Source organism: Ascaphus truei, chromosome 2, assembly GCF_040206685.1.
Source record: "Ascaphus truei isolate aAscTru1 chromosome 2, aAscTru1.hap1, whole genome shotgun sequence".
Taxonomy (NCBI): Eukaryota; Metazoa; Chordata; class Amphibia; order Anura; family Ascaphidae; genus Ascaphus; species Ascaphus truei.
Genome location: NC_134484.1, coordinates 142,191,999 through 142,212,672, shown reverse-complemented (window position 1 = coordinate 142,212,672; position 20,674 = coordinate 142,191,999). Strand labels below are relative to the sequence as shown.

Sequence of the window (20,674 nt, the reverse complement as noted above, 5' to 3'; positions counted from 1 at the left end):
CTTTAGCCAAGACTCAAGTGTTTTTTTTTTTTAACACTGTAACTAAAAAATAAAAAGAAATACATGAAACCTGTATTGCTGCATTAATTCAGGGCCACAATGCTACCTATTTTTTTCAGATAAGTGGTCCAGTAGGTACAGTTTGCTTTCCTGCTTCTTTTCCTCATACACTCTGTGTAGGATTCTCCGATCATTGCCAGAGGAGTCTGCAAAGCATATTTATTGCAGGCCCAACGGAAAACAATACGCTCAAAGTACTGCTTTAATTCCCTGACAGTTTGTTAGGCTGAATGCCTGTGAGAGATGCCTCACACAAGCTATACATCAGATGTCTGCCAAATAGGAAACAGGGTAGGGACGTACAGTACCAGTGCACTGATCCTCCCCTGCATCACTGAAGAGCAAAATGAGCTTTTCATCCTTGCCACTTTCCCCAGCTGTGAGCACAGGGCTCGCTTCATGTTATCTTAACCACTCCGAATGTGAGACCACAGGCAGCAAGTCACTTTTCTAGAATAATGAAAATATGATGTCCCTTCTAAACTAACACTTAGATCTGCCGCTTATAAAAAGAAATACTTCAAATGAAAGTTGTCAAATGACAATTTCTTCAACAATCAGATATTTGGAGCTACGTATTAAAATAAAACAGCTATTTTGTCTATTTAATGCACACAAAAATGTGGCATGTCAACACCTGTAAAGGACCCTACAAATGTCACTAGAGCGAAGTTTACAGTGCTCCGTTACTGCCCTTGTTTTGCTTCTTGTATTTGCCCTTATTCTCCTAGGCTTGGACCCAGATCCACAAAAGGCTGCTTTACTTCCATGCATGTGAATAAGACTTGAGGCGCTCTAAGACATGGCTCCCTGTTGTGGATCTGAGCCTGTGTATTTCAAAATGTGCAGTTCCGGATGCTCTACTTTGAAAACATATTTTTCTCACTGTTCACGACATTTTTAGTTTTTGCTATGCACAGTGACTCTTAACTTTGTTTCCTATGTCCCCAGCTAGGTCTGTTTTTTCACGTGTACAGTCAGTGCACATGAAGGACAAACTGGAGGTTTCAAAAGAAAATCTTGCTCGCTATTATTCAGATTCTCATGGGTAGAATTATTTTCGGAGTTTTTATAAATAAAATGCAAAGTGGCAACATTCCCAAAGGTGAAGTTTGTGCAAACAGTTGCTGAGCGACAAGGTTACTAAAAAGAATGGGATGTAAGGCCTCTTAAAACTTACCACTGGTTAATAAATCTAACATGTAGCAAGACCTTCCATTATAGCACCAAACCCTCCACAAACATTTTTTTTTTTAAGCTGTATTCAATCTGAGTGGCCCCTGGCTAAACAGAAGGACCCCCACGGTGCAGAGAAAATAAACATTTACAACTTGTAGACAAGTATTCAATATGGTCCCCGGGACTCTGCCGATTTTTGTTGGAAGCTGCACTGCCTTCCTGAGATGATGTCACAGCTTTCTTTTGGGTGACTGCGATGTCATGTTGTTTTCCCATTAATTTATAGGCAAAAAAACACCCGCAAACATTTTATTTCCCTGCCACCGGATCCCCTCGGGATTGAACGGAGTTAAAAACGAACTTTAAAAAAAGTTCAAACAGCACGGATTGACGTCTTAAAATGTACTGAAAAACCATGTCACTAGAGACAGAAGTTTCCAGTGTTTTATCCTTATTAATACTAGAACATACTGGCCAAAGTGTCCTGGGAAGCGCTTTCTGTAGTATTCAGCTATGCCCCTTGTTTTTATTCCCTTCTTGTAATTGTTCTTATTTTCCCAGCCTCGAGTCTTATTATTTAAAACATGCAATTATGCAGTCCTGCCAAGGCTTATTCACCCAGGTCAGGTTGGCTTTATTAGGGACAGACAGGCGGCCGACAATACCAGAAGAATAATAGACGCGGAGAAAGCTTAGACGCGGAGAAAGCCTTCGACAGGATTGACTGGCCATATATGGAGTCTACGCTTGGAGCGTTCGGGTTCAGAGGAAAAATACTAGGGACAATAAAAGCATTATATACGACCCAGGCTGCCATGGTGGTACACCAAGGCTTCCCGTCGGAGCTGTTTAAAATCAAAAGCGGAACCAGGCAGGGCTGCCCACTCTCGTCCTTGCTGTTCGCCCTATGCGTGGAACCGCTAGCAGCACACATCCGTAGCAACCCAGACATAGCGGGAATCCAAATCCACACACAGGAACATAAAGTAGCTCTATACGCGGATGATATCATCTTGACACTGACAAAGCCGCTCACCTCGCTACCCAATCTGTTCGCCCTTCTGGAAAGATTCAGCAGAATCTCGGGTTTTAAAATGAATCAGGCTAAATCCGAGGCGCTCAGCTTGAACATCCCGAGAGAAGTGGAGAAATTAATAGAAATCAATTTGAACTTTCTATGGCAGCCTAAGGCAATAAAGTACCTAGGGGTACATCTTACTAAACAGAGCTCCACCCTCTACCAGGCGAACTACCGAAAGCTCAGGGGGGGCTCAGGGGTTCCCAAAAAGAGCTTACTGGGGTTCTGTGTTTTGTTAACCCATTCTCAGCTGTTCCAGCTGGTGGAGGTTAGTGGCTCCTCCTTCCCAGGTTTTAAGCCCGCCCCTCCCCACTTCCCTAGTTTGCAAGTGCCTCATTCTGTTGGATATAGACCCACTGTGGTCTTTCTCCCTCCTAATAGAGGTAAATGAGAATTTTAATCCTAATTGAGGTATATTAGTATTTTATTCTGGTAGTGTTAGGACTTGCGAACAGGTGTCTGCCTTGACGTGGCTCGCAAGCTTACAACGCTTTGGCCAAAGGGTTAAACTAAATGACCCTACTTCAAGAGAATACAGGCATACCCCGCATTAACGTACGCAATGGGACCGGAGCATGTATGTAAAGCGAAAATGTACTTAAAGTGAAGCACTACCTTTTTTCCACTTATCGATGCATGTACTGTTCTGCAATCGTTAAATACGTGCATAACTGATGTAAATAACGCATTTGTAACAGGCTCTATAGTCTCCCCGCTTGCGCACAGCTTCGGTACAGTTAGGGAGCCGGTATTGCTGTTCAGGACGTGATGACAGGCGCATGCGTGAGCTGCCGTTTGCCTATTGGGCGATATGTACTTACTCGCGAGTGTACTTAAAGTGAGTGTACTTAAAGCGGGGTATGCCTGTATATAAGTATTTTACTGTGTATTTCTGTCATGTTGGATGTAGCATTGGGCTTCTCTGTCGTCTGAACTACCGAAAGCTTTTAAGAGCTCTGACAAGGGAACTCAAAGTATGGTCCACTTACGGAATCTCTTGGATTGGTAGAATATATTGTGTCAAGATGAACCTTCTCCCCCGTTTATCATATCTGTTCCAAACTCTTCCGATACCGGTGGTACGATCAGAGATCAAGGCATTACAAAACTCAGTCACAAAATTTATTTGGCAAAATAAGACACCACGGGTAAAAATGACAATTATGCAAAGATCCAGAGAGGCCGGGGGCTTGGCGGTGCCGAGTCTGTTGGCATATTATAAGGCAGCCCAATTATGCCAAATCACCCAGTGGCATGGGAATCCAGATCTGAGACGATGGGTGGCGCTGGAAGTGTGCACCCCGTTGGAGATCAAGGATTTAATTTGGTACCCCAAATCTAGATTAAAAGACTTAAAGGATCCGCTGGCCTCAATGCTCAACTCGCTATCGGTCTGGGAGGCAGCCAAAAATAATCACTCATTAACCTCAAAACACACCTTGATGGCTCCCTTATATGGAAATCCAGACTTTGCTCCAGGGCTAGACGGTAAGAACTTCACATTATGGCAAAATAGGGGGCTACAACGACTAAAGGACCTGGAGGGGCGAGACACCATCAAACCATTTGATCTATTACAGTCAGACACTGGCATACCCAACACAGAATTCTTTAGATACCTCCAGGTCCGGGCATTTTACACCAAACACGTAAACAGACCACCGCTAACCAATTTCGAGAAGCTCTGTGGTCGGGTCACCGAAACACGGGGACTCATCTCTGCTTTGTACAGGGAGGTGGTCGGTTCTGACATCGACGGCACACAGAAACCCAGGTTCATGACACAATGGGAAACAGACTTGACAGGGCCACTAGAGGACGAAGACTGGACAGCGATTTGCAAAGCTGCGGCTAGCAGCTCGATCTGTACGACATTAAAGGAGAACTCATATAAAGTATTAATGAGGTGGTACCTCACCCCAGTTAGATTGGCAAAATTCGTAGTGGGAGCTTCCCCGCTCTGCCCTAGGCAGTGCGGGGAACAGGGGGATCTGGTACACATGCTGTGGTCTTGCCCACGACTCAGACCCGTGTGGATCCAAATTAGGGATTGGCTACAGAGGCTCTTTTTGGGCCTCAAAATTCAGCTAGACCCGTGGGTGTTCCTATTAGGTAAACCAATGAATGAAGTGTCTAGATCAGGGAACAAATTAATTGCACACTTTGCCACGACCATGAGGTGTGAGACTGCAGCATTGTGGAAGCAGAATACAATTCCATCACTAGACAAAATTCGGAACAGAATTTGGTTTGTTTGCCAGATGGAAAAGTTGACGAGTCTGGTCAACGACACTGGCCCAAAGTTTCAAAAAGTCTGGCTGCCTTGGCTGGCACAGACGGACATCCCAGGGGTGAGCAATGCCTCCATCTGGCTTTGATAATAGCAGGTGAGTTCTCCTTGGATGGTAGCCAGGAGCTGATGTTAGTAGCACACGAGGGTGACAGTAGCCCCGCCACACAAGGTCGTCCGGGGAGGTTGGACACCCACCTCCCCACCACCCAGTGCCACCAGGACCAAGATGGGCGTGATCCTAGATCATCTAAATAAGAGTGGAGAATATTGCACACTAAAAATACCTCCTCTGCCCCCCCTCCCCACTCCAATACCCTCCAGTCTTCCCTCCCCCATGTCTGTATGAATGGTGTATGTCCTACGGAACGCTTTTTTACGGTTCTCATGTGACAACTGTATGTTATATTCTGAAAAACCAATAAACAGAATGTTGAAAAAAAAAAACAAAACATGCAATTATGGATACTCTACGTCGAAAACACATTTTTGGAATTGTCACTTTCCAATAACTGTGACTCTTATCTTTTGTTTCTTATGCACCGAGACATAATGCCCAACCTTTTTTTCTATTAAAGCAGAAGACAGCTTGCGGAAATTAATTGGCATCGGTACACAACGCATGGAATGTTCATTATAAATACATTATGGTGAAATTCACTTGTTGCAGTAAAGTAATAATGACTAGGACTTTCCATTCCTAACACTGTACATCTTTTTCTAGAGACACCAGATTACAAAACATTGTTGAAACAACTTAATTCCAGCAAGACAGTATAAGAGAAACCCTATTGATTAGGGAACATTCAATATTGCAGACCTGACAAGGTAGTATTTGTTAGCAACTTCTAGGGGTCCATGTTAAAATAGACAAGAAGCAAAAAGGTGACACGCTGAGTGCTCATTTGCATGTCATTACCCAGAATCCCTGGCTGCAGTGGAAGCATTGTGTGCTAAGAGCTAATGGAGAAAGGCAGGGCTGCAAACCTTATTTCAGACAACCGAATGTGCTCACAAGTGGCATTTTTATTTGCTTAACACTTATTAGGCAGGGACCCCCTAGTTCTACTAAGGTAAGAAAAATGGGTTTTGGATTCCTCTTGAGTTAAAAAGTGTACGAGGCAGGCGTTTAATTATGTGTGCTTTGTCGTTATGGCTACAGTACTTTAGAAGTGAAAACATGAAGTTGGAATGGTAATGGCAGGCTCTATCTATACTAGTTTATTCCCCATACTCCTCATTTAAAAGAAAGGTCTCAGACTGGCAAAGGTCAACCTACAAGTAGTGTCAAAAGATGTGGGTGCCTTAAAAACAATTTTTGTTTACTGGAAAAAAATGATGATGAGTTCAAATAAATGTAGAACCACATGCATGTAAATATTAATTAACAGAATAACAACACATAATAGTATTGTGTTTTTGTTGGTAACAAATGTTGAAGTTGCAATAAGATGAAAATGAATGAACTGTAACATTTGTAATGCTTGCTTTATAATGTAAGTTCGACTCATAGCTTTGCACATGCACATTCCCGTGGGGATACAGCTTACATACTGTATAACTGGAGTCACGGTTGGTATATAATATAGAAAATTGGAAAACATGCAATACTGATTCCAAAGTTGTTGACATACAAAATGTAGTACAGATCAGTTATTACACAATTCTATATTTTAAAGGGCTCTCTACAGTACATCAATATTTATATAAGATGCACAACTGCTGGGTGGTATGTAACAAAATACATTAAAAATGTGCAAATCATGACACCTGATGACAAAAAATAATCCCACTGTTGGGTTGATGTGTTCCTTGAACCGGCTCATTTTTCCTATTTATGAGGTACACGCCGCTTAATTTTCTTAGAAATGTCATATTTTTACTCTATCCCTGAAAAATATCCCTAAACCTAATACCTAAGTCTATGGGAGACCAAAAATCCCCTTCATTATCCCTGAAAAAGCTTTTCCTATGATGTACGATCTGCTACTCTATCAAGGGTCTCAGGGCTGCAGACAGCTTTCCTGGGGCCCAGGACTACAGTTTCCACTGCCCCTTCCCGTCTTACACCCCACCCACCCCCAGTGTCGGCGGCTTAGCAACACCCCCCTCTATCTCTCCCACATGCCCCCACACCCTTCTCCCATACATATAATACCCACTACTCCACATCAGCCCCCCTGCACATCACATCACATAATACTCCCATGCACATCACATCCCCCCCGCCACTCCACATTACATCCCCCCTGCACATCACTCATAATCCCCTCTGCACATCCCCCCCCCACTGCACATCACACATAATACACCCCTGAACATCACATCCGTAATACTCCCTTGCACAGCACATCCCCCCCACTGCACATCAGACAATACTCCCCGCACATCCTCCCCCCTACTGCACATCACACATAATCCCCACTGCACATCACACATAATACTCTCTCGCACATCACATCCATAATGCTCCCTTGCACATCACACACCCCCATCACACTGCACATCACATAATACTCCCCTGCACATCACATCCCCCCCGCCACTGCACGTCACATTCCCCCCACTGCACGTCACATTCCCCCCCAGTGCACACCACACATAATACTCTCCGTACATCCCCCACCACACTGCACATCACATAATACTCCCCTGCACATCCCATTCCCCCCCACTGCACATCACACATAATCCCCTCTGAACATCAACCCCCCCACTGCACATCACACATAATACTCCCCTGCACATCACATTCCCCCCCACTGCACATCACACATAATCCCCTCTGAACATCACCCCCCCCCCCACTACACATCACACATAATACTCCCCTGCACATCACATACCCCTCCTGCCTGCACATCAGATACCCCCCTCCCCACTGAACATCACATCCCCCACCCCCACTGCACATCACACAATACTTCCGGCACATTCTCCCCTCCCCCTTCCCCCTCTCCCCCAATAGCAGACCCGCACCTTCGGAGCCATGCAGTCCAGCTGACGATCTGCAGGGGCAGGGCCTACACGGAAAGCCACAACAGCAGCGCAGAGAGGCCTGCTGCAAGGGGGGTGGCGGAAGCTGGGGCCCAGCAGCCGGATGCAGAGCGGTGGCTCTGGGGCAGCTGGGGCCTGGCCAGAGGTCGGAACCCCCGCTGCCTCAGGGCCCAGGACAGTTGTCTCGGCTCTCCCCTCTGTCGGCGGCCTTGCAGGGACTCAATTAAGTCTTCTTTATCACAGCATAACGAAAACAAATGCGTGCATCTCCACGTAAAGAATCCAGTTACTACATTGGTACCCGAACTAGGTCCAACCAAAAGCAATTGATTTGCCTTTGATTGTCTGGGACCCCCCATTCTGTACATGGTGCATAAAGCAAGTTGAGCTAGGTCTGACAGTTTGGCATACCCTTCAAAAATAAGGATTCAATTTAATGAATGATATGAATTCGGATGGTCATGCGGGTAACGTTCTTCTTTCTCTTTGCTATTATCTCTCCTTCACTCTCTGTGACCTCATCTGTACATTTTTCTATGCCCTTCTTTTTGCTTTTCACTTTCTATGTCACTTTAAGTCTCATTTTAAGACTCCAGCATCCCCAGGTTTAGAAATAATGAGATACAAGAACTTTACAACAAACATGTCAATAGAACCAAAACAATTATTTGGCTATGTTACAATTGCTCAGTTTTTAAGCTATTTCCCCCATGGCAGACGAAGATGTCTCCTGTCCCTAAGCTGCGAAAGGAAGGAGGGAAATGCAGGCACTGTGTAAAGATGAACAAAATACTTAGCTGCCTTTCATGGTGTAGCAGGTAGAGAATCGCTACTAGTGTATGAAGGGTCATGGGTTCGATACCTGTATGGCCATTTTGAATAGTGCTGCAGGAGAAAAATGTGATTTTAAAGGCGACAAGACAGGAGAAGGCTGGCCCTGTATGTGTCTGTATGTGTCCTCGGACCCATGCAGAATGTGTGTGCTCTGTATGTGTCCCCGGGCCCATGCAGAATCCTACCTCCCTGCTGAACAGTAAGGCCCCTGGCAGCCCTCCTACCACTGCATAGGCTGTCCCCCCTACCACTCAACAACCTGCCAGTGACCCCCACCATAAATAAATATGTATGTGGTTTTTACTATATAGGCTACTGTATATTATACAGCTGAAACGTTGAACTGTTTGGCAAAATACATTTTGCATAATTTAAGTCCGTGTGCCTGTATCACTCCTTATCTCTAAACTGCGAAATCCAGCAAACATTTCCCCTCATTCTTGTGCACTGTACTGGCAGCATCATTCCGGTGAACAAGGGGAACATTGCTATGAAGTGTAACATTCTCTTTAATTTTTTCGTTGAGGTCCATATTACTGTTTCATTAAAGTGCTAAGAAGAATGGCTACAAATTTCTCCGGATAGCGAATTCTCCCGGAGGAACACTAGCATGGTCTTTTACGGGTAGCTGCTTCAAAGAGGAGCAGTTCAAGTAGTACATACTAGGGCAATGTTAATAAGATTGTTTAATTCTAATAAAGCAGCTTAAATAGATACTCATATACCATATAATTCTGATGTCTAAGAAATTCTTCAGCTTTTAATGATGCAAATGGAGCTTCTGGGCGTTGAAACGAGCTGTACAACATAGACTTAAAGTGTCAATTTTTAAATAATTCTATATTTCAATTCTTTACAAAGGTGAGCACTGAGTATTAATCTTCTAAAATATTCAATAATAATAATAGCATGTTCTTGTATAGCGCTGCTAATTGTACGTAGCGCTTTACAGAGACATTTTGCAGGCACAGGTCCCAGAGCTTACAATCTATTTTTTGGTGCCTGAGACACAGGGAGATAAAGTGACTTGCCCAAGGTCACAAGGAGCCGACACCGGGAATTGAACCAGGCTCCCCTGCAGCAATCTCAGTGTCTTTACTCACTGAGCCGCTCCCTCTCCCTTGTCAATTCTCTTCAAATCAGTAACACAAAAAAAAAAAAAAAATCTGTAGTAAAGTATTTCCATGTTGATATGAAGCATAAATGTTTCTAAGGAATATGAAAAAATCATTCCAATAAAAACTTAGATACAATATAATCCTATTTTTCCCCTTTTGACACTTAAATAGTTGTTTTCTTTTCCATAAAGATTCCGAAACTGATTTTTTAACTTTTTTTTAATTTAGTGGTCCAAATTAAAATGATTATTCATATAATGCTGTGATGTCATGTTTCCTAATCACAGGATGATTTCCAGTTAAAATTGCAATGAATGATAATTAACCTGCAATTTGTTGTGTTTCGATTTCCATCGAGAATGGCCCACAGACTGTCGTATGAAGACTGCATAATTCATTCCCGCAATGAATAAATTGTGATAGGAACATGCATTTAAAGTTCACAGATTCTTCTTTTTTTAATTATATGTTTCCAATCTGGTAAATGTAAACTACATTCATCAACTCCTACACTTTAGTGAATATTCATTAGGCTCTACACTTGTGAGATGGAACCACTGAAAACTTTAGTTTTTTTTTAAGGATTCAAATTGCCAACAATTTATCAGTCCAAAAGAATAGTTGCTTTTCCCACAATTACCATAAGTTCCCTTCCCATTAACATCTTCCCATTTTAAGCATATATTGTACTACTCTACTAAACAAATATTCCCATAGTCTGTAATTTACTTACTGTAACTACCCAGATAGTCAAAAACTGTCAAACAGAGATGTACAGTGAAACAAGAATTACAGTACGTGTAATGCATTATTTTGAGGGAGTGTTACATTTATTCTACCTTTGGTATAAATCCAGAACTTTATCCAGTGTACAGAATATAAAAAAATGAAAATAGTATTAAACATCCAATGAAATGTCTATTAAGTATAAAATAATGTAACCCTGTCTTAATCTGACTTTAGTATAACTCTGAAAAAAGCATGTACAGTACTTTTAAACCACTGCAAACTCTTGCTGAACCCGGCTGATTGCAGGGATAAAACAGAATTCATTAAAGTAAATGTATCGCTCAACTAAAAGAAGGGACATCCAAGATATGATTTTAGTTATGTTATGTGAAGAGATGCAACATCAACACATGAATTTTCAGTTAAATGCTGCAAAAAAATTAAGATTAATATCCATGCGGCTGAATTTGGGTCTCTTTCATAAGACGGCTAGTCTCTGCTGTGTTATGAAGCAATATGGACAGTTTAGAATAAATCGCACTACTTACTGTATTAAAATCCTTTGGACACATGCAGTGTAAAATGCACAGAATACCCAAGTAAGGGCTCTTTAATGTTTATAGTTAATTATTTACCTCTGTGACTGTTATGGTGCCCTGTACGTTGCCAACCAGTGGGGAGAGTGGGGACAAGTTTCCCCGGGCCCCTGCAGAATCCTACCCTGCACATGTGGGTCTACCTCCCGCTGAACAGTAAGGCCCCTGGCAACCCACCTACCACTACATAGGCTGTCCCCCTACCACTGAACCTGCCAGTGACCCCCACCCACTGCCCATCAACACGTCAACATGCCCCTCCCCACTGCTCAACAACCTGCCTGCACCGACCCTCTTTGCGTTCAGCAGTTTGGGGTCCACATCACAACTTCGGTCCTGGGCACAGGAAAGCTGTCATGGGCCTGGATGCCCCTTTAGAAATTCTCTAGGGAGGATCCCTAATGTATATATTTATGTATGCACAGGTGTCACTCAACGATATAGCGCACACCTCCATATGTATGGACATGATTGGCCTGTAAACCATAATACTGTGTTTGCATTACCACGTAATTTATTTACAGCAGATTGATAAGGTTCCTTATCTTTCCCCAAGTTTTACATGCAGAATGAGATATGCATGGAAGGCTCCTGTCTGGAAAGCTGGTGCAAAAAATCAGCACCCATCAAGGAAATATTTCTTCAACTTTCCGCCACATTTTTTTCCATGGATGAATCTGGTACTTTCTCTTCCGCCAGCTTTGCAGTGGAGAGGCTTTGATAAGGACTTGCCAACATTAGTCCCATAGTAGATGAGGTTGAAAAAAAAAAAAAAGACATTCGTCCATCAAGTAGTTCAACCTCTGTTAAATTTAGACGATTTGATTTGGATTAGTCTTATTATCAGACAATGGAATGTATTCTGCCAATGAAACAACAAAATCCACTGCTACAGTAGTTACAGACGCATTAAAAGTAAATAGAAACCAGTGCGCTCAACCCAAATTTTAGATCTCTTTTGGCTTTTAACCCCAATTTCTTAAACTGTACGGTTCCTCTGTGCTAATTTGTTCTAAAATTCTTTAAATTACTACCATCTCAGCTACTTTCACATGCATTTACTACCCTTTCAGTGAAGGATTTTCATTTCTTGAAAAAGTTTTGACCATATACAGTTTAATGTTTCTTAAGGAGCCAAGTCAAGTAATAGCTAAACTATTATATTTAATATTCAAGGACTCCATTCCCACATAGTCAGTACCACAAGATTGGCGTAAAGCAGATATGGTGCCTATATTTAAAAAGGGAGCAAGATCATAACCGGGGAATTACAGACCTGTAAGCCTGACATTATTAATTGGGAAGCTACTTGAAGGTTTAGTATGGGAAAATATTCAGGAATACCTAATAATAGTTAACAAAATTATTAGTAATAGTCTGCATGGATTTCTGAAGGATAGGTTGTGCCAAACTAACCTGATTTGTTTCTTTGAGGAGGTAAGTAGGAATTTACACCAGGGTAATGCAGCTGATGTTGTCTACTTTGATTTAGCAAATGCTCTGGTACGTTGCCACACGAGGTTAGTGTACAAAATAAAGGACATTTGTCACAGTAAAAATATTTGCACTTGGATTGAAAACTGGTTTAAGGATAGGTACTAGGACCCCTGCTTTTTAACTTTTTAATGAATGATCTTGAGGTTGGTATAAAGACCAAAGTGTCCATCTCTGCTGATGTGCAAATTAGTCAAATCAAAGCATGATGCAGAAGCACTTGGATAGACTGGACCAGTGCTTCCCAACTCTGATCCTCAGGGAATCCCAACAGGTCAGGTCTTAAGGATATTCCTGCTCCAGCACAGGTGGCTCAGTCAAAATGACTGAGCCGCTGATTGACCCACCTGTGCTGGAACAGGGATATCCTTAAGAACTGACCTGTTGGGGTTCCCTGAGGACCAGAGTTGGGAAACACTGGATTGGACACTTGGGGAGGTAAATGACAGATTCAGATAATGTAAGGTTATACATTTGGGAAACAAGAATAAACAGGTGATTTACTGTACAAATTAAATGGGGCAAAATTAGGTTAATCCTTGATGGAGAAGGATTTAGGAGTGTTTGTAGACAGCAGGCTTAGCAATAGTGCCCAAAGTCATGCAGTAGCTGCAAAGGCAAATAAGATCTCATCTTGCATTAAATCGGGTATGGATTGAAGAGAAGTAAACATTATTATGCCCCTTTATAAAGCGTTGGTAAGACCACACCTTGAATATGAAGTACAGTCAGGGCCACAGACCAATTTCCCGGGGCCCAGGACAAGTGTCATGACCACTTCCCCCAACCTCCACCCCGGTGTTGGCGGTCTTACATGCCCCCTCCCCCAATTTAACACCTTGCGCTCCCCTCTATTTCCCCTCCCTCTTCCTATGTATTTCTCTCACTTCCGTCTCACTCCCTCTCTTCCTCACTCACCCCCTCCATCAATTACTCTCTACCCAACATATCATTTACGCCCTCTTGTCCTCACTCCCTCCCCTCTGTCAATTACCCCACTCTCACTCAATCCCCCCTCCTCACTCATTCCCTCATTCCCTCCCCCCTCACAAAATGCCCACCACAAAAAACAACAACCCCCCCCCACAAATACAAAAAATCTTCCCACTCCCCAAATATATACAAACCCCCAAAATACATACAAAAAACCCTACCCCAAATGCACCCGCCCCCTAACACCCCAAATACATTTAACAGTCAGTAAGGGAGGCACACAGCTGGGGGAGAGCTGGGCACTACGGCAATGAGAGGACAGTCCGCCAAGGCCCGCGCAGCCACTGGGCCGGGAACACTTCTCCCGGCTCTCCCCCCCTGTTGGCGGCCCTGAATACAGTTTTAGGCGCCACTGCATAAAAAATACATTATGGAACTAGAAAAAGTGCAGAGACAAGCAACTAAATTAATAAAAGTGATGGACAATGTCATCTATGAGGAGAGGCTAGCTAAATTAGATTTGTTTACATTAGAATAGAGGCATCTAAGAGGGGATAAGATAACTATATACAAATATATTCGAGGACAGTACAAGGAGCTTTCAAAAGAACTATTTATCCCAAGGGCAGTACAAACACCACCTTAAGGTTGGAGGAAATGAGATTTCCCCAGAAACAAAAGCAACAGCCTAGCATAGGTATGCACTTGTTGCCATCTCTGCTATGAACATCTGCAGTGCTGGCCCGATTAGTAAATCCAATAGCTAGCATAGGTACGAGAAATGTCTGATTACAAATAACATTTGTCTTCTGTGCCTCTCGTGCATTACTTGGGCTGCCTGGGCAGAACTTGGAATCATCTGACTTCTTAGGCCTACATATTTAAAGAGACTGGGGAAGAAGCATCTGCAGGGGCAAGCAGCGTCACATCTTTCAAGTGGCCCATTTTTAAGTTGGATCCACTGCAAAGCTTAACAGGGAGACAACAAAAGTGGAACAAGTGGACATCTGCACACCTAATGGGCCTTGATTCTGGAGTTGAACTGCACTGGAAAGGAGGATATTTTTTTTTATCAAAGACTCAAGACACAGCAATCTTCACTCTACAGCGCCACAACTCATAGATGTGCTAAATCCAATCTTTCACTTTGCACTTATCCTAACTCCATTTTCAGTGCCCAGTACTCACCACGGAACTTATACTATTACCACAGCCATGCCTCTGCTACTATTTATATTTGCTCTATCCTCACTTCTTTTCACACTACAACTTTCTTTCTACTGTCCTCATTATGGGGCCTATGCTATAAGCTTCGATAAGTCACTTATTGAGGCCTTTTCGCCAAAAAGGCCTAGTGCTATCCAGTAAGCCTCGATAAGTGGCCAATAAAGGCCTTTATCTGCATTTTTCCCCCAAAGGAAAACAAAAAAGGCCAGTCGAGCCGTGATAAGCCACTTATCGGCAGTTTCTCACATTCGTGCAATTCTAGTAACCTCGAGAAGGTTATCGGGGCTAATCGAGGCTCTAGAATGAGCACTTGCTCCACTGTTAGACTAAAGTGTCTATTATAATTGTCATGAGTCACTATCACATCTAGCATTAGTGGTCTGTTACAATCACAGTCATATTTTAGCTTGTCATTTACTCGCATGGGATTGTAGTAGGCGCTGCTTCCTTTTTTTTCTTTTTTGGAGAGGGAGGGAGAGGGATTTTTTTTTCAAGGGATCGGATAATTTTTGTGTCCAAAGTAGAAGCAGATATATATATATATATCTGCTTCTACTTTGGACACAAAAATTACATATATATATATATCTATATCTATATATATAGATAGATAGATAGATAGATAGATAGATAGATAGATAGATAGATAGATAGATAGATAGATAGATAGATAGTATAACTGGATCCATACTGATGATATAGGCCGAGGAGTTGCTTAACTAAAATATACTTTAGGTGAGGCTGAAGTAACCTTGGCAATTATTTCTAGGTGAAGGTCATGCACGTAATGCTGGATGTGTTGAAGCTTCGTACGCCCTTTGGCAACTGGAAAGCCAATTAAGGTTTTGAAAATCAATAAATCAATAATTTGCATTGCTGCCGACTTGGTTTGCATTTAAATTGATACTGACCTTCCAATAGTAACAGTGACTCAAGACAGCAGGTATTTTCTAATAAATCACTAAAAGACTAGCATAAATCCACCAATACAAAGTATTGTTTTTCTTTCAGAACTTGACCAGGAGAGGTTTTTTGTTGACAGTGAAAAGTATACCATGTTTAATGGGTTGTTTCCTCATTACATCTAAACAAATAAATAGCATACTGTACCTGGTAATAATTCGGCCAAAATGTGCTTATTGCCAGTTCTGCTCGATTCCAGGTGCCAGTGGCAGTGCCTGATATGTTCCAGATCGGGCTCCCTATTGCGCCATTATTTACAGTGACATAAATATTCAGAGAGCCGGGGAGGGACCCGCTCTTGCTTGATACGAAGTAGTGAAAGTCGATACAGTGCGTGTCATTCTCTTTGAGCTGAGGTAACAACAGGACCGCTCTTTGTGCAGCAAATCTTCCGGAAGCATTCACCATCATGAAAGACCCTACAATAGAAAGAACCATACGATCAGACCTTTCCTCCAAGACATGAATATCCCTTAAAATCCCTTGAGCCATGTGGATGTTTCAGAGGGATTGTGACTTTGAGGGGACTATGTCAGAGCAAAAAATAGAAATCGGTCATGAAACTAACAATGAACCCATTACCAGTGTTTCAGTTGTCTTATTAAAATGGCAATCCAAGCGACATTTATACAAATAAAATAAAAATGAAAAAATATCCTTTTAATTTTAATATATGCAGCCTTTGATTACTTTTATTGTAAACTAATTACCTAGGCTTCTGATCGATTAGCTCTCCCATGATTGATCAGCAGAGATCCTGGTTCCCAGGACTCACTAAATGGCTGCCTTTTAGTTTCAATCAATCCTTTAATCAGAGTAACTCAGGAGCTACAATGTGTTCTTATATTACCACGGTAACATTATCTACTATCACAGTTTGCGGCTCTAACTGCTGGGAATATTGGCAACAAATTGTCACAAACAGGAAAGGGTTGCAATGATCCTGCAGTGATGGAGAGATGGGCGAAACCCTGCTATAGAAATCAAAAGATGCTCAGTATATTAAAAATCATTAAAAATGGCATTAAGTGTCGAATTACAAAAGGCGGCAGTAAGTATCATCTAATACTACAGAACTAATTTAAGTAAAAAAAAAAAAACACACGTAGGACATTGCATGAACTGCTCCTTTAAATACATTTCTTTGAGAATCTCCTGCTTTTGATTCTCTAACCAGACTGAAGCCACTCTCCTTTGAATTCAAGGAGTCCTTTGAAAACACAAAAATATAGTTGAGACAACAAAAACAAACACAGGTCATTTTGGTCAGATTTATGAAGCACCATTTACATATTCCGTAGGAGTCGTAAGACACAATACAGCCTTCTCGTACAGGTTTAATCCCATTGTCGCCATACATTTGTAGCACATCAGCGACGTACATTTGCTGATGTTCATGAATTTAGCTTATTTAGAGTAATGAGTTGCAAGTTGCCTTGAAAGCAAAGGATATAAAGGCTAAAGGGATTTATTGTATATACATACACCACATCTCCGCCCTATGTGAATGTTTTTAAACCATCTATTTTTACCTGTGTTTCAAAAATATGGATAGTACAACCTTGATTAATGCAGAACATAAATGCATGATGGCTCTGTGCTTTTAGACCAAATCCAGCAGTCCAGGAGGAATGGGGAGCGCAGGTGTATGTAAAAGAAAAAACATACACAATATAGTGCAATATGTTAACACAGTGAACATAGGGTGAGTCTTGAATTCTGTGCAGTGCGTACTCACAAATTTCCAACCAATAATAGGCGTGTCCCAATAAAATTGGTAGTGTGCTCTCTTTTGGTCTCTGTCTCAACCTATGATGCACTTCTGGAGTTGGGTCACCTTCATGGTTAAAAAGGTTTTCATGTCTTAATAACAAACAAATGGAGCTGTGGCTGATCAGGATCTCTGGGTGTTCTCTCTGCCCTCTGCACAGTCCTCACCGCTCCTCCCCGTCCCGCACTATCACATAGTGTTACGGTCTGGTCTCGGGCAGGGTTGCGGATTACGTCACGTCTGACGCGCCTCTCGTCACTCTACGCGTTTCACCGGGCTTGCCGGTTTCATCAGGAGTTATATTATATATATAATACAGTATATACACATGGGCGTCCACAGGGGGGGGCAAGGGGGGCGCTTGCCCCCCCTGGATCCTGGGCCGCCAACAGCGGGGAACAGAGGGCACTGGCGTGACAGGATTTAGCGCGCTCTTCTGCAAAAAAAAAAACCTCCCTTGTCTCCTGATTGGCTGGCGCGTGTTGGCACGCTGCCAGGATTTTTTTTTTGTCCCTCCCAAGCCTTATCTCAGCGGTGCGCAAAACTGGGGGGGCGCCAAATTATTTAGGGGGGGGCGCAGCCTGTGCGGCGAAACCTGGGGGCAGAGCAGAGCAGGGGCAGAGCAAGAGCAGGGGCAGAGCAGAGCAAGAGCAGGGGCAGAGCAGAGCAGAGCAAGAGCAGGGGCAGAGCAAGAGCAGGGGCAGAGCAGAGCAGGGGCAGAGCAGAGCAGGGGCAGAGCAGAGCAGAGCAATGCCAGGCAGAAGATCCGTGCTGTGTTTCCCTGTGCTTGCAGAGGGGGCGGGGCGTCCCCTCTGCACACAGACACAAGCCCCCCTCTTCCTGTCAGCGTGGGGAACCGAGCATGCAGTACAGGTGTGTGTGTGTGTGTGTGTGTGTGTGTGTGTGTGTGTGTGTGTGTGTGTGTGTGGTGGTGATGTGTGTGTGTATATTGGTGTGTATACTGATGTGTGTGTGTGTGTGTATAGTGGTGTGTATAGTGGTGTGTGTGTGTGTGTGTGTGTGTGTGTGTGTGTGTGTGTATATATGTATAGTGATGTGTGTGTGTGTGTATATATATATATGTATAGTGATGTGTGTGTGTGTGTGTGTGTATATATGTATAGTGATGTGTGTGTGTGTGTGTGTGTGTGTGTGTGTGTGTGTGTGTGTGTGTGTGTGTGTGTGTGTGTGTGTATATATATATGTATAGTGATGTGTGTGTGTATATATATATATATGTATAATGATGTGTGTGTGTGTGTATATATATGTATAATGATGTGTGTGTGTATATATATGTATAATGATGTGTGTGTGTGTGTGTGTGTGTGTGTATATATATGTATAATGATGTGTGTGTGTGTGTGTGTATATATATATATATATATATATATATATATATATATATATATATATATATATATATATGTATAGTGGTGTGTGTGTGTGTGTGTGTGTGTGTGTGTGTGTGTGTGTGTGTGTATATATATATATATATATGTATAGTGGTGTGTGTGTGTGTGTGTGTATATATATGTATAGTGATGTGTGTGTGTGTGTGTATATATATATATATATATATATATATATATATATATATATATGTATAGTGATGTGTGTGTTTTGTGATTGAATGTGTGCTGTGATTGTGTGTGGTGTGGGGGTGTTGTTTGTGTTGTGATTGATTGTGTGTGTTGTGTGGTGTGGTATTAGTGTGTTGTGATATTAGTGTGTGTGGGGGGGTATTGTGTGTGTGGTGTGTCTGTGTTGTGATTGTGTGTGTGTATCGGTGTTGTGATTGAGTGTGTGTATGGGTGTTGTGATTGAATGCAGCGTTGCACAAACTGGAGGGTGTACGCTCTCCCAAGCTTGGCGCTTGGGGAGACAAACAAAATTGACATTGAAGCATGCTCAGCAGCAGTCAATGCGCACAACCCCACACCCACACACAGCCACACACAAACACAGAAATAGCCCTGATCCATACCCCCCACTCGTGCTTGCAAAATTATGCAGGACACCCTGTGCTCATGCTTGGAGAGTTGGTGATGTCACCACTCTCGGCGGCAGCGTGGACGCAGCCCAATTTTGCAAGCGCGAGCTGTTGAAACATATTTGTATTTACATTGTATATCGTTTAATAAACGGGGGGGGGGGGTTCATGTGATTTTGATTACGTCAGGCAGGGGGGGCCCGAGAAATTAAATGGATGAAAAGGGGGGCTCGGCATAAAAAGTTTGCTCACCCCTGCGGGGCCCACCCTGTCCTGCATGGAGCAAGTCAGGTGAGTACTGCTCCATGCCACTCTCGCTTCCCCCTTGTCCTCCTGCTCTGATTCCCCTCCCCCCCCCCTGCTCCGATCCCCCCCGTTTCAAAATCTTCCCCCTGCTCTGGTCCCCCCTGTTCTGATTCTCCCCCCCCCTGCTCCGGTCCCCCCTTCCCGTTCAGATTCCCCCCCTGCTCCGGGTCCCCCCTTCCCGTTCCGATTCTCCCCCCTGCTCCGGTTCCCCCCCCCCCCCTGCTCCGATTCCCCCTTGTTGCGAGTGTCTGAGTTTGTGTCTGAGTGTGTCTGTGTGTGTGTGAGAGATCAGGGGGGGAGGGAATGAATGTGAGGAGGACGGATTCAGGGAGTGGGTTTGAGTCAGAGGGGGATAATTGATGGAGGGGGGAGAGTGAGGAGACAGGGGGTGTAATAGAGGAAGTGAGGAAGAGAGGGGTGAGGGGAGAGAGTGAATGAAGAAGAGAGGGGGTAAGAAAGAGATGGGGCTACACCTTGGAACTATCTGCATTAGAGTGGCACCAGACAAGGTGTGTGTGGTGTGGTGTGTGTGGTGTGTGTGTCTGAGTGAGAGAGAGTCTGAGTGAGAGAGAGAGAGTCTGAGTGAGAGAGAGTCTGAGTGAGAGAGAGAGAGTCTGAGTGAGAGAGAGAGTCTGAGTGAGTGAGTCTGAGTGAGAGAGAGAGTCTGAGTGAGAGAGAGAGAGTCTGAGTGAGAGAGAGAGTCTGAGTGAGAGAGAGAGAGTCTGAGTGAGAGAGAGAGAGTCTGAGTGAGAGAGAGAGAGTCTGAGTGAGAGAGAGTCTGAGTGAGAGAGAGAGAGAGTCTGAGTGAGAGAGAGAGAGTCTGAGTGAGAGAGAGAGAGTCTGAGTGAGAGAGAGTCTGAGTGAGAGAGAGAGAGAGTCTGAGTGAGAGAGAGAGAGTCTGAGTGAGAGAGAGAGAGTCTGAGTGAGAGAGAGAGTCTGTGAGAGAGAGAGTCTGAGTGAGAGGGAGAGAGAGTGAGAGGGAGAGAGAGTGAGAGGGAGAGGGAGAGTCTGAGAGGGAGAGTGAGAGTCTGAGAGGGAGAGTCTGAGAGGGAGAGTCTGAGAGGGAGAGTGAGAGTCTGAGAGAGGGAGAGTCTGAGAGAGGGAGA

The 20,674-nt window shown here is 43.4% G+C and overlaps 1 protein-coding gene across 14 annotated transcripts in view; it reads right to left on the bottom strand.

The window, feature by feature from the left end:
* The window catches only part of PTPRM (protein tyrosine phosphatase receptor type M), a 791,475-nt gene that overhangs the window by 546,424 nt on the left and 224,377 nt on the right, over positions 1-20,674 (bottom strand). For all 14 annotated transcript variants that reach the window (XM_075585347.1, XM_075585335.1, XM_075585339.1 and 11 more), the window contains exon 3: positions 15,646-15,917. In XM_075585347.1, the coding sequence (XP_075441462.1) occupies positions 15,646-15,917 (272 nt within the window). The remainder of the gene's footprint in view (positions 1-15,645; positions 15,918-20,674) is intronic.